Source organism: Charadrius vociferus, unplaced genomic scaffold (genome assembly GCF_000708025.1).
Source record: "Charadrius vociferus isolate BGI_N301 unplaced genomic scaffold, ASM70802v2 scaffold121, whole genome shotgun sequence".
Classification (NCBI taxonomy): domain Eukaryota; kingdom Metazoa; phylum Chordata; class Aves; order Charadriiformes; family Charadriidae; genus Charadrius; species Charadrius vociferus.
Genome location: NW_009646858.1, coordinates 1086160 through 1100702, shown reverse-complemented (window position 1 = coordinate 1100702; position 14543 = coordinate 1086160). Strand labels below are relative to the sequence as shown.

Below are 14543 nucleotides of genomic sequence, written 5' to 3'. Positions count from 1 at the left end.
AGAGTTCCTAGGTGAGGTAAAGATAGCAATACAGAATATAACTGCAGGAATACCTTTGAACTGCAAGTTATCTGCTAGACAGCTATTTCTGCTTGTGTGAAGACTGGTTGGCTGTGGCTGTGGTAAAGGGGCCTCAAAAAGAGTGATGAGAGCCTAATTTCAGAGCCAAGTGCTTGGATTAATCCTAGTGATGGATAGCAGCGCATAAATAGTTGTATATTTCACCTAGCATCCATTTACCAGTGCAGCAAGAAACGAATGTGTGCTATAAGCCTGTATTTTTCTTCTGTGGCTGTTGCGTAGGTGGGTCTCCAGTAGGAGCTTGGCAAGGCTTCCCCACCACTTTTCACTGTGTCCCTTTTGGCGAAAGTCTGTGAAGGGCCAACGGATGTGCATTTGTGGAGCAGCAGGACATGAGGAATCGTGTATTCCCTTACCTCAGTTCTATGCAGTGGTCTGTTGCTAGAACAACAACATCCTTTTAAAAATGGATTTGAGAACATTTATGGCTGCACTGATTTAAAATAAGGATTGCTATCTTTATGGTTAGAAGCTTAACTTATTTACAATCAGAGAGCTATTTCGGCTGTCTTTTTCCTCTCTGAGAGGAGCATAATTTATAATATAATCCTGTTTAGATTCCCTCAAAACATAAGCAAATACTTACCTTACCACTTCAGCTCAGCCAAAGCCAAGGCCATCCAGCATTCAGATGTAGTCTGGGCTTAGTGTAACCATTAACATACAGCTGAACAAATCCACTAGTCAAAATTGGGAAGACCCTACGTCAAGAAACTTCATGGTTTGAGGTCTAGTTTTGAGGATTAACCTAATTTGTGGAAAAATGGTATGTTCCAAGGTTAGTTTTGGTTTCTTCCAAATTGTTACTTTTCGTGTAATCTTTACTTGTACAGTTCTCAGAGCAGTAGATGTCATAGTGGTCAATGATTAGAATTATGTATTCAGTTAGCAAAACCTTTAAAGGATGTTTAATTTACGTAAGGTGGATATTTCTGCAGCACAGTTAAGGACAATTTTGAACACCCAGCCTTCATGGTGATAGGGGCAGTAGCGAATTTCTGAAGCAACGTTAACCCCAAGCCTCTTAATTATAGTAGAACAGGGTGCTCTGAGTTAAATTGGCACGTAGCAAAAGCACCAGCAAAACTCTTACATCTACAGAGGCTCTTTTGCTTCCAGTTAGTTTTGAGTGAAGTTTCTGTGAGGAACTGGGGCTTGGAGCTGTCAGAAGTCTTTTTTGGGATGGAACTCAGGACTCATAGACTACATAGTTGAAGTACTTGGTTTTTGAAAGGCTGCTCAACTGGAGAAGACAGCTTGCTTTGTCTCTCGTCAGACTTCTAGTTCATTTTAGTGTGCTGTTTCATTTACTGTACGGTGACTTGGGCTGAATGGAAATTCCCGGCATTTCTCAGGATGTCTGTTTCTCCTGGATCATGTTCCTTGTTCATAGGCTGAGCAAAAGCAAACCATCCTGTTTGCTTTCCAGGGGCAGGTTATGCTTCTTTGGAAACATATTTGTTGGATTTGTAGAAAATTCAGCTCTAGATGATGGATTGACATCATTGAAACTATTCTTAGAAACCTACTGAGATAGAAATCAATAGACTGACTTTTAACACAGATAAAAAATGTTCTGTCACAGTGTGAAAACAGGAGGAAACTTGGTGTATAAATTTTGCCAGTAGGAAGAATAGGAGTGGGTTTTGAGAAGAGGAGATTTTCTTGATAAGAGTTTGTAGTTAATTGTGTCATTTTCAGCGTTGGGCGACTTCAAAGACAAACATTATATAAACATTGCTGTTAGAAAGGGAAAATCTTGTGACACTGTATTATTGCCCTTGAAAGAGGGATAGTGTTTCAGGTGTGTGAATAAAACAAAGCTAGAAGAATGATGACCACTGTAAATCCCTGGACCTAGTCTGAGAGCAGAGTTTATGCTGCGGTAACAGGGTAAGTGAGCAAGGGGCTGTATGACTGTTACCTTCAGGTACCTGCCAGGCTTCACCACCCATGCCTGTCCACACCGCAGCGGGGGAGGACCGGGGGAGACCAGACAAGCTGGGGAAGGTTTAAGGCGTATGCATGTGGCTGGTAAGTGATTGCATCCCCCAGATCATTGGCAGTTGTGAACTCGTTTTGCTCTGTGTAAGAAGGGAGATGCCATCAGGGATGTAGTCAGAAGAGGTCTCGGAGATCAGTCAGGTGACGGTGCAGTGTTGTGGCCGTGTGTCAGGTTGTTCACTCACAGAGGATCCGGCCAGGAAACCTTTGGTTCCTGGGTGATGGCAGATCTGCCTGCAGCGGTACGCTTTAGAGGAGCCTTGCAGAACTTCTTAGAGACAGACATAAGATACAGATTGCTCCGCGTCTCTGTTGGCTAACAATATCATTCATGTTACCTTTGAGTAGATTTTTATGATGGGAGTGGTGAAACACTGGCGCAGGTTGCCCAAAGATGGTGTAGATGCCCCATCATTGGCAGTGTTCAAAGTCGGGTTGGACGGGGCTTTGAGCAACCTGATCTACTGAAAGATGTCCCTGCCCATGACAGGGCTGTTGGACTAGAAGGTCTCTGAAGGTCCTTTCCAACCAAAACCATTCTGTGAGTCTATGAATATTCCTGTTGGTCATGCAAACATCTGATCTTTCAGAACATTATGGATGATTGACATCAAAGATGTGGAGGGATGTTAAGTTCTGCAGAAAATCATAGACTCTCATTTTGGTTTTACCACCTTTTTGGTTTTGTTCAACTCCTCCTCTGATTCTGAGTCATGTATAAGGGCGAATTGAGCTCTTCTGCTTCCTTTAAGTGATTCTTCTGCAGTTCATTGGGCGTATGTGCTGCAAAAGTCTGAGCTCAGAAACTCTTACTACAAGAAAGACATTGAAGTGCTGGAGCATGTCCAGAGAAGAGCATGGAAGCTGGTGAGGGGTCTGGAGCATAAATCTGATGAGGAGCGGCTGAGGGAACTGGGGTTGTTCAGCTTAGAGAAAAGGGGGCTGAGGGGAGACCTTATCGCTCTCTACAACTACATGAAAGGAGGGTGTAGTGGGGTGGGGGTTGGTCTCTTCTCCTGTGTCACAAGTGATAGGACAAGAGGAAACAGACTCAAGTTGCGCCAGGGCAGGTTTAGATTGGGTAGGAGGGAAAATTTCTTCACTGAAAGGATTATCAAGCACTGGAACAGGCTGCCCAGGGAACCGGTTGAGTCACCATCCCTGGAGCTGTTTAAAAGGCAGGTAGATGTGGTGATGAGGGACATGGGTTAGTAGTGGACTTGGCAGTGTTGGGTTGATGGTTGGACTCAATGATCTTAAAGGTTCCTTCCAACATAAATGATTCCATGGCCTGAAATATTCCATGGCCTGAAATATTTCATGGCCTGAAATTGCTGTAAAGTGCTTTGACCTGTAACTAGTTTATTCTCTTTCTTTTGGTCTTGGAGTTATCCAAAATACCTCTTTGTGCAAGGTATAGGAATGCTGCAGAGCAGGATGGTACCTTCTGGCTTTTCCCAGGAGAGCTGGGAGTATGACATCTGCTATAGGGTGCAGGCAAAGGAAGGGTGTTGGAGAAATCCAGGTATCAGGCAAGCTTTGGGTGGCTGCTGCCTCCTGGGATGAGCAGCGGTGAGTCGTTCAGACATTACCCAGGCAGCAGGAAGCCTGGGGGAGTTCAGTCACAGGGTCCTGGGAAGGTGGGGTGGAAGAGGCCTTGTCTTGGTGTGTTTTGTGGAGAGGAGCACAGGTTTCCTATGTCTGAACAGGAACAAGACAGGGTCTTCTATAGCCCAGTGGGAGGGCTGAGGAAGGACATCTCCCTTCATAGTTGTAATCCTGCTCTAGCTCGAGCAGGTCATCTCAGCTTCAATGAAAAATACATAGCCAGTGGCTGCAGTGGTGACCAGGACCACTTCCACCCTACTATTTATTTTCTTTTTCCCCGTGCTTTCTCAGCTGGCTGCAGAGCAAAGCTTTCTCTCATCTGGTCACCCCTCTGGTGGGCTGAATTTTGCCCTCTGCTTGGTGTCCCACACGGTAAAAGGGAGAGCACAGCAGATCTGCTCCATCCTCGCTCAAGCCTGGTTACCTCCATTTGCTGAGGAGGGTCAGGAACCCTGTCAGCCCTCCTACGGTTGGGGTGTTACATAAAAGACATCACAAGGTGCCCTTCCCCTCCCCAGCACCATCCACCCTGCGTCTGGTGGCATGCCAAGGCTGTGCTGGGCAGGTTGGGCCCCTTTGCCACTGTGGCTGAAGGTGAGCCCACCGGCATGGGTCTGTGTAAGGGACCGGTTGCGCATGGAAGATGCTCAGGGCCATGGTGTGGAGGTGCCCCGTACCCCTGACAGCTGATGCTGGTGTTCCAGCTGTCACAGGAGGTGACACCTCGCTTTGGTGGCTGACTTGGAATGAGATAGGGGAAGATGCTGGGGTGAGAGCTGACTCTGTTTCTCCATCCCTGTGTCCCTAACACAAGCTATGATTTGCTAATGTTGTTGTGAAATGTGTTTTCCTTTTGTTACAATATGCTTATCTTTTCCTGTTTATTTCCAGATGCTCTTCATATTTTGTTGCTGACAAAGTTTACTTTGTGTTCGTTGTCTCCCAGGTAAACGCAAAGCGCTGAAGTTAAATTTTGCAAATCCACCTTTCAAGTCCACAGCAAGATTTACTCTAAACACTTCTGGAGTTCCTTTCCAAAATCCACACATGTGAGTACAAAGCCAAAGGCACAACTAGTGGAACACATTTGAAACACAGTGTTATTTTAAATGCAGTTTGATTTCTTCAGTTATTTGTAGTTTGCTCAAATCTGTTAGTTTGAGTCACTGTAGAAGAATTTTTTTGGTTTGGGTTGGGTTCTTCCTCCCCCCCCCCTTGTCCCCCCCAAATTAAAAAAAAGGTTAAATTCAGGATCTTCCTGTTTTACGCTGGAGCTACAGCCTTCCAGAATTGATTAAATTGAGATAAATTGTAGCTGCTAATTCAAGATATGCCTATAATGAAGTTCCAGACCGATTCACTGTTGTTTTCCTGTCTCTTTATTCAGTGCTTATTACTTTTTGATAGAGAGAAGTTCTTGTTTCTGTATTACTTGTGAAAGACATAACTATGCTAGATTTTTTTTTTTTTTTTCAGCACTAAAATAAACAGAGGTTTGAGGATTGTCATTCTACCGACACGGAGATGTCAGGGAGTTACGCAGTGATTAGCTCTCACTGGGTTTTCTAGACAGCTAAGTACAGGCTATCCCTGTCCAAAGTTTGAATGCCATTGTGGCACCGAGCCGTTCCTGACGCTAGTAAATAACAGTAGTACATTGTCACAGAAGGTACTAGCTTTGTATCCTTAGATCCACCAATCTAGATGGATGGGTGACGCACCCACAGCTTGTACGTGTGGCAGAATGCAGCTAGCATGCAAAGATGTCCCAAATTTTTCCTCTCCAAGTTCCCCCAGCAGGTCTCGAGAGTTTTGTCAGCGACAAGTCTCAGAAACTGCACCTGCAGGTTCCCCTGCTGCCTGGGCTCTCTGGGGTGGCCCTGGTCATAGGCTGCTTCTGCTTGGCTCTGCATGTCGCTGCCTCTCTCCTTGAGCTCAGTACCTTCTGCTTCCCCGGGATACACCCTCTGGGCTCTCTTTCTGGTAGCTTCCTTATGATGGGGATTTTCAAGCAAGCCTTTATGGAGTTAGAAATATGTTTCTGAGGAGTTATCAATGGTAATTACAACATCTAGAAATTTTATAGAGTACTGTAGATGATTCTTCTTACCGCCCCAAGTGACCTTTCCAGTGAGTCCTCCTTTCTCCTTCTGTCTTTTCCTATCTGACATAGAGTATTCTCACTGGCTGTAGAGCTAGCATTTATATATTCACTTTTTGTATCTTTCCCTCAACATCATCAAAGCCTTGTGACAATTTTCTGGAGAACCCTGTCTGGGACTCTTTCCTCTCTCAAACCTCCACTTGTCCATTAAATACAGGACTTAGTCTCAGCTAGCGAGTTTCCATCAGCCATCTATAGGGATTTGACTTTTCTGTGTTTATCTACATGGATTTCTGTCTTGGGTTCGCTGGAAGTCACAGCGGCTCCCGTCTAGCACAGAAGAGCTTTCATTGTTAGTCGGTGACATCTTAAGTTTCGTGTTTGTGCAAGTGACTCACTGTCCACTGAGAAGGTGCTGCTCTGTGTCCGTGGGAGTTGCAGTTGTTGGCAGGGGTGGGCTGGTTAATGGTGTAACTGGTTCTGAGGGCTTGGAAGTGTTTTGGGTTGGATGTGAGAACTGTTCAAGTGTCAAAAATGATGGTGATGTGTCTGCGCTAAAGCTTTCTTGGGAGGCTACAAGCTGTAAATAGGCATTTCTGTTTGAAAAAGGTGGATGCTGTTGGTTGGATTGCTTTCTCTGTGTTGAGGCTTACTAAGCTTGGGTACAGCTAAATCATCCTCACGTCCTTTGTGTTGTCCGTAGTGGATGCTCTTCCTCAAAAGCAACCTTCACATCTCCTGGTTGCATGCTTCTCTCAAGTGTTTGTCTCGCAGCTGGTGCATCACGGTGATGTCTCTGCATCTCCCACCTGCTTCCCAGAGAGGCTGGAATGTTTTTTCCTCTGTTGTCTAGAAAGCTTTCTAGACTTCAGATTTGAATTGGATATTCCAGACCTCCAGGCCCAGATGCGTTCCCCATGCAAGGTGTGTTTCTGTTCACTCAATTGCTTCTCTTCCCCAGCCTGATGGAGCAGAGTGGCCTCGGCGCCCTCCCGAGATGAGTGCTGGCTCGGTGCCGCTGGGGATTTCCCTGTGCAGACCCTGTTGGTCCAGATGGGTGGATCTGAAGGTACAGAGAGGTCAATTTCTCAGACGAAATTTGGGTTTCTGTGACTCGGATCCACCGATCCGGAGGTGTCCCGTTGCTCCTGCCTCCAGGAGGGCAGAGGGTCCTGTTATCAACTGCCCATTGCCCGTGCTGAGCTCTGGCTGGGGCACGAGAGGAAGCAGCCAGCAGTGTCCTGCAGCTGCCAAGAGATGTAAATTGCCTATTAGCTGTATTTTGCTTGATTAACAGGTTTTGGTCGGGGAACTGATCAGGCTGGATTGGTGGATGTTCAGGTAAGAGTGTGGTTTCTTGCTATGTAGACAGAAAGCAAAGGAGCAAATGGGGCTCCTTGTGCCCGTGCGTGTGGTAGGAGGGAGGAAACCTCTGTGTAAACTGCATCACCGGAGCAAAGACACCGCTGCTGAGGAGGGAAGGCACGTCGTGCCAGGGGTGGCCTTGGAAATTTCAGGATATTGTGTGTAGCCATACTCCCCCTCAGTGCTGAGGCTCCTTACCCTGGTAAAATGGGTGTGGACCCTGCGTAACCTATCAAGGTGTGATTTGGCTTTTTTTGGGGGGTTTGTTTTTCAGTCTGAGAGGTCTTGGGGGTGTTGGAAAAAAAGTTGGAGAGCGTGGAGGAAACCATTTTGGGAATCGCTGTAAGCCAGGAGTGGAGTGTAGGTCCTTGGAGCAGGGGTGATGCACACGTGGGTGGGAGGTTTCCACAGGGAGGTTTCCTAGATGATCCATGTATGATTTCTGACTCCAGTCATTCGTGCTATTTCCTTGGTTTTAATGGCATGTTATCTGGAGGAACGATTTCAAAGGCTGTGGAATCCCAATTGCAAAACGTGACGTTATTAAGACTCTGACCGGTGCTTCCTGGTTGCCCTACATCCCATGGCACAGAATGCCCTCTGCAGCCCAGCAGGCGTCATGCTCGTGGTGCTCCTGCCCGGAGGCTGTTCCCAGAGCTTCCCTGCTCTCATGAGTAGAGGCTTTTTGTTAATATATAGGCTCTGTCCTGGAATACTATTTCCAGGGAGAGTGAGCATAGATTAAACGCTACGGAACACAGAAAGTTGGGGCATCGGTTCCCAAATCTTTTTCCTGTCCCCCTCTTGTGTTTCCTTTCCCATCTGTAGTGGTTTTGAGCCACGTCTTATGGTTTGGGTCTCAGAATGGGGCTGTGTCCCTCCAGGATCTATGAATGTGCTGCTGGGAGTGCTAAGGGACCGCAGGAGGTGGGGTCCAGGGCAGGATACAGAGCAACACATAGGAACATGAGACCGCATGGAGGAGCAGCAGGAGCCGGTGAGTGGCTGGGACCTTTAAGCTTTGCTGTGCCATCTCTGTGATGGCCCTGGAGCTGAGAGCTGGTGAGGACTGCAGTAGCTGACTGGCAGCGGGGTGGCATGGCCCTGCTGCTCCTGCCCGGTCCCTGCCCAGCCCACAGCACCCCCAGCCCCTGCCCAGGACACATTCTTTCTTCCCCCTTGCCAGTACATCCACTACCAGCTGTATTGGGATGTCTTGAAGGAGGTCACCTTTGTCATGGGTGACCAGGAAACCAAGCGAGGAGGAGACTAGAAGAGCAGAGGCTACAATGGCTCAGACTGGAGCCAGTAGCAAAACCCCTTATGTCTCCAGTGCTGTTAGGGTTTTGCCCTAAATATTTTCTGAATTAGAACATGTGTTAAAATCAGGGGGCTTTGAAGTGACCTTTAAATAGGAGACTGAGTCAGGGTGGCTTTGAATGAGATGAGAAACTGGAGGTACTTTTCTAGTTGCTGGAATTTGGGCTGCGGCTCCCTGAAGGCTGCCCTCCTGGTGATGCTGAGGGCCGAGACATCGCTTATGGGCAACTGAAAGGCACCGTGAATGGCTTCCCTGGAGGGATCCTATGGGGCAGGTGGGCAGAGCCCCGGGGTAATGTGTTGAGCAGCAGGGAGCGAGGAAGGGGTTGGAAGGAAGGTCCGTTCTGGTTCTGTGACTGCATGCCACTGATGGAGCTACGGAGGATGTGTGTCTCATTCAGTTCAGCTGTAACCGCTACCACCAAATCTACTTTGTAAGTACAGAGAGAGATTTTGTCTAGTTATGGTGTACAACCCAGCCTGTCTGTAGACACCCTACAGCACAGTGGTACACATTTTTACATGTGACCCGTACAGGGTAAAGGCAGAATAGAGCCTGAATTACAGAGAGAAGTTGGAGAGTAAAATTCTTACTTGAAAGGATTCAGTCTAGAGAAGGTGTAGGTGTTTTACTGACAGCCGATGCCCCAGTCTGGGGAAGTGTATGCTCCTGCTTGTGCCTGGTTGAAGTCAGCAAGGCTGTGTGCGATCGCTGTGCTCTGCAGGCTGGCTGCCCATGGAGGCTATGGAGAACTGTCAGTTCAGACCACATTTCTCATTAGTTCGGACTGTACTTCTTAGAGCAGATTAACAAATGCTAACTTTGTTTTCCCTGCAGCAGACGTTGCAGAGGCTGGAGGACACAACCCATGGTTAGGGTGAGCTCTTAAACTTCCGACCCATTGTTTTTCAATTGCTATTTCCAACTGACTGAAAAACATCCCACCTTTTACCTCATCTATTCTGTGTCCAAGTAGGATTTAGGTCACAAACAAAATTAGATTACCCAATTATCGATGTGCAAGCTCTACAGAGCTACTTGCAGCTGGGAGGTTCAAATAACAGTAACACAGGAATGATGTGGTGAGATGTGACGGTATAGCTGTGCACGTCAGGTTTGCCGGGCAGCTGTCTGTGTTGTGCTGGCCATCGCTGGCATCCATTGAACCAAGTTGTGCGGGTGGCTGTAGATGGGTTTTTCGTTTTCTGGAAAGTATTTTACTCTTCTGGTGCAGCAATGCCTCTATCTTGACTTCAGACTACAGAATTGAGATCCACTTGCTAAGGAATGAGCGTGTGTAGGAATTTTGTTTGGCATCTGGTTCACAGTGTGTTGCTGCTCGAGTACCCTGTCTTCTAGCTGGGACCTCTTGACTGTCAGAGGTGCCACCCCTTTAGAATGTCAACACCAGAGCAATGCAGTCTCAGCTGGAAAGGTAACAAAATGAAACGACCCCTTTTAACCCTCACAAACCCAGCTTCTGAGCTGTCTTGTGGCATGTTGGACTCCATAGCCTCGCTGTAGCATGTGGGTGTCTTCATGGATTCACTGTGAATTAAGCTTCCAGAGGTGCCCTGTGCGGACCACCTTCTCCTTGTGACACTTGGGAGAGTCACACATTTTCCAGATAGATGCCCTACGAGTGTGTTGGCAGGTGTTTGTTTAATAGACCTTTGGGCTTGGATTCCTCAAAAGCAAATGGAGGCCCAGTTGCACATCAGAGACTGCTGCTTCCTTTTTTTCTGTATAGTTCAGGGAATGTCATTTTTCCTGGAAAGCATTTTTCTGGCTGTCCCAAAGTCTCTCTCAAGTCTCTGTTTCTCTTTTAATCTCCTCTTACACTTTTTCCAGACCTTTCTGGCACATGGCTTCAGGCTCTCCAGCTGCATAGCCTACAGCTGGCTGAGTTCCTTAGGAAATAACCACTAAGAGTTACTACCATTTGTTTAAGAAATGTTAAAAATCAAAGTGGAATATCCTAAATTGACACATTCACAATTACTTGTGTGAATTACCCTGTAAATATTTTTCTGTCTGTTCCCCATTTCTATCACAGTCATTTCACGTCTTTGTTGTTACTGATTTCCGATACCTTTCTGCCACGACGCCCTCCCGTTGCAGGGTGGGATGCCTGGAAGCCTTAGAGAGATGCTGCAGTGTAAAAAGTACCAGTTAAGAATTGGAATTTTGTTCTGTGACTGTTCTGCAACAATTCCTGAAAGTTGCAGTACCTGAATGTACTGGGAAACTTGCTTGTGTTTTCAAGAAAGCACAAGTAAAATGGATACCTCCAAGGACTCAGCAAATACATTTAAATGTTTGAGTGAGTCTATGGAAAACAGGCTTTCACTTTTAATACAAACATCACCATAGTTTAAGTGCTAGAGCAGTGTTTCTTAAACTTTTTTTTTTGTGGAGGAGCTTTCTTGACAAATTGATGAGTGTTGTCTTGTGTTTAACCTTCCCGTTTCTTCCAGAAGTTTACAAGTTCGTTTGGCTGGTTGTCTCTGTGGCCTAGATGATGAAGAGGTGATCTGGCTTGTAAAACACCCAGGCTCAGTATCTCAGACTTCAAGTAGCTCACCTCTTCAGAGAAGGTGCTACCAAATTTAGCATGAGATTTTGACTGAACATGATGCATTAAGGTCTTTTTTTTTTTTTTTTTTTTTCCCCCCTTTTAAGTTTTGGTATTTCTCTAAGGTACTAATCCTGCCCTGCAGAGGAGCTTTTTGGTGTCTGCTGCTTCCAAAATAAATTTCTCTAGCAAATTCCATGTCCCTTGGAGCATCAGTGCCCTAGTAGGACTGTTCTCTTCTTTCTGCACGGATTTTGGTATCTCAGTACTCTGCTTCTGAGTTTAGGCCTTCCATGTCTGGAACCAAAATTTGGAGCTCATGTGTCTCCATTAAACTAATTGACATAGATTTTTCAAAGGTGCCGAGCATCTAGCTGCCTGCCACACTGTTGGGACTGGTCTCCTCAGAACTTCTGGAAACCAAATCACCTACATTTCGGTATCTAAATCGAACACAGCCCAATGTTATATACTGCTCTGGCTCCCGTGGGTTCTCAGTGCTTCACACGTGCTGAGTGATTTAGATTTGCAAACCGAAATGGTTGCACAAAACATTTTGCAGATGGGGCATGCTGTGATTTGGAAGAGGCAAAGGTCAGGCCAGAAGCTTGTGATGGGGTAGAGTGTTGAACAGGGATCTCCTGATAACCTGCGCTCCACAGGCTGGCTCTGTTAGCGTCCCATTGATGGCGCAGCTGGGGGCTGTTCTCCTGGCTCTTGGACACCCACAGCCATGGTCAGAGCTGCTTATCTGGGAGCAGCATTGTGACCGTGCAGCCATCACCCTCTCGATGTGCTCTGCAGTGCGAAACAGGTCCCCTTCCTGGTGCGTGAGGGGAGGCCCATCCCTTCCACGGTGGGGAAGAGCGACTGATGGGTAAGAGGCTGTGAGAAGATGGCAATAGTGGTCATTACCCTCCAAAGCACCAAGACCTGGCACGTCCTGCCCAGCGGGGACAGCAGGCAGGGTGGTGGGAGCGGAGCAAGAGCCCGTGGTGGTTATCTGGAGGCTGCTGTGCCTGGCCAGAGCTGCCCGGGGGCGGGCCTGTCCTCGGGCCGCGTAGGCCCTGGCAGTGGCACACAGATGTCCGGGACACACCGAGGTGTGAATTTGCAATGTTTCTTAATTCAAGGTGTGGTGTTCAATGGTCGTACTGCCTCCTCGGGCCTGCTTTCACCGACACGAAGGCATAGAGATAGAGCTGCTGTCTTGTGTTACCTGTGAAGGTGTTTTTAGTGATGCTGTCTGTGGTTTTCCTGCTCCAGGGATGCTGAGATGGTGTCTGAGGAGAGTCTCTGAAAAGCAGCAGTTTTGAGTTGACTACCATATTTTTTTCTGCAAGTTGAATGGTGTGTGGAGGGAGATGAAGGATTCTGGTTTGATGGAAATTGGAATATTAACAGGTAGAGTAATGAGGTGGAAATACTAATTTTCAAACTGAACCCAGCTTCATTTGCCATCAAACTTGCGTCATTGTGGCTGCATGTTGGTCCACACAGAGGCTCTACAGAAGAGCAAAGCTGGGTGATGTCTCACTTGGATAGAAGTATACTATAGACTTTCCTTCTAGTAGGTTTCTGCCTACCCTTTCTCTAGTAACATGGGTCCAGGGGTGACCTCTGACTGGCCAGATCCTTCCCTGAGTCATGTAAGTTGGGAGTCATCATCCTTGACTCCATCCATGCTTATGGCCAAAGCCAGGTGCCTGCAGCCTGCTGAGAACCAAGCTCCTGCTTTGGAGGTGCCTGTCACACTCCAGACCCTGGAGAAGAGCCAGGCCATGACCGTGTTTCTTGCTTGGTCAGCTCAATTTAAAAAGCACAGGTTTATAAACCTAGGTGCGAGGTCAACACTTCACTAATAATTTGTGTGGTGTAAGGAGGAAGATGGTTTGAGAAAGGTCTGTTGTCCTGACCATTGGAGAGTTGGAAATCTCCCCCCAGCATTTGTTTGGAAGGGGTGACTCCTGCCTGTGTTTGAGCTTGGGGATGATGCTGCTGTTGTTTGAAAGCGTTTCAAGATTTCAAATGTATGGACGGTTTGATGTGGTTTAAGAGTTTTGATTTATTTAATTCTGCTGCTTGTGTCCTGGGGGTTCCAAGGTGGCGCCGAATCTGGCAGGAGCAGAGCTCTCATGTTAGTGTTCAGTAGACCCTGGGGATTCCTGAGTTACAGCCTTTGCACATCAGGAGGGACACATCTGGTCCTGGCATAGCTGCATAATTCATACGAAAATGTAACTACTGCAATACTTATTTAAGAGAAGTGAAAGTAGGTCAAGTAGTTTCAGAGTCTGTATCAGCTGTCCTGTTCCCTTCCCACTGCTGTAATAACAGAAGCACGATTTTCTCTCCTTTTTTCCTTTCCTTTATTTCTAGGTGCTGCGTCCACTAGCAAGGACAGCAGTGTGCATGCTTATATGCAAACTGCTCGTAAATCTTGGTGCGTGGAGATTTTAAAAGCATTTCGGACACCAAAATACCCATATATATTCTCTGGAGGATTAGAGAGAAAATGGAGACCACAGCTCCATTCATGTTGGACTTTTCAATAACATTTGAATCTAATGGTGTATTTTTCAGAGTATTTTAAGACCTATGTGTCTATGCTTTACCATTTTATCTGGTAAATTCTGTAAGTCCTTCTAAAACTCTTATTTTGTACTTCATAGAGAAAATGTGATGTGTTGCTATTTCTGAGCCTTCAAACAGTCTGATTATCTACATTCAACAGTAACTTTTTATGATTAAGAAGTACAGGTGAGATCCAGAATGGCAGCTGGTAGTTGCCAAAAGTTCTCCCCTCCTCCATCCAGCAATGAGCCATCTTTGGGACTCGAGCTTTTTAACCAAAAATATCGTGTGTCCCCTGTGTGTTATCTGTGTCCCAAGGTGCCCCTGGGATCTGCTGAGCTGTGCACATTGCTGCTGTCCTGCCTAAGATAAGAGGGGAAATTGAGCATCCCCATATCTGAATTCAAGTTTGTAAGGCATGCTCTGAACACCTACTGAATGGTACTGATTTCAGTTAAAATTTATTCCGGGAGAAGGAGATGCTGTTGCTCATCTTTATATAACATCTCAGAGGCTGGACTGCCCTCTTGGCTTTTCTCCTTTAGCTTTGTTTCTTCTAGACCTATGAATCTGGCTTTCTGAGCTGGGGAATCAATCCAAGGTTGACAGGGGCAATAGGTGTCTCATCCTGTATGTCTTAGGGTCCAGTTTCCTGCAAGATGGATGAAGTCCTGAGGCTGAAGAGAGTCTATCCCCACATTCCCTCCTTCTTGAGCAAACACAGTAACTGCGAGCTTCATACGCAAAACCTGCTGGTGTTTGGAGAGGAAAATGGGATGAAGCAGATGATTATAATGTAACGTCTTTGAATATGTCTGTATATAAGTGCATGCACACAGGTTTCATCTCTACCCATTTTTTTGGCTAAATATGGGTAATTATTGTTTAATAATTATTTACAAGTAGCAAAG

The 14543-nt window shown here is 46.5% G+C and overlaps 1 protein-coding gene across 1 annotated transcript in view; it reads left to right on the top strand.

Annotated features, from left to right (window-relative positions):
• The first annotated feature begins 4454 nt into the window (after positions 1-4454).
• The window catches only part of MAP2K4 (mitogen-activated protein kinase kinase 4), a 71063-nt gene continuing 60974 nt past the window's right edge, over positions 4455-14543 (top strand). The window contains exons 1-2 of the mRNA XM_009894357.1: positions 4455-4462; positions 4614-4742. Of these exons, the coding sequence (XP_009892659.1) occupies positions 4455-4462; positions 4614-4742 (137 nt within the window). The remainder of the gene's footprint in view (positions 4463-4613; positions 4743-14543) is intronic.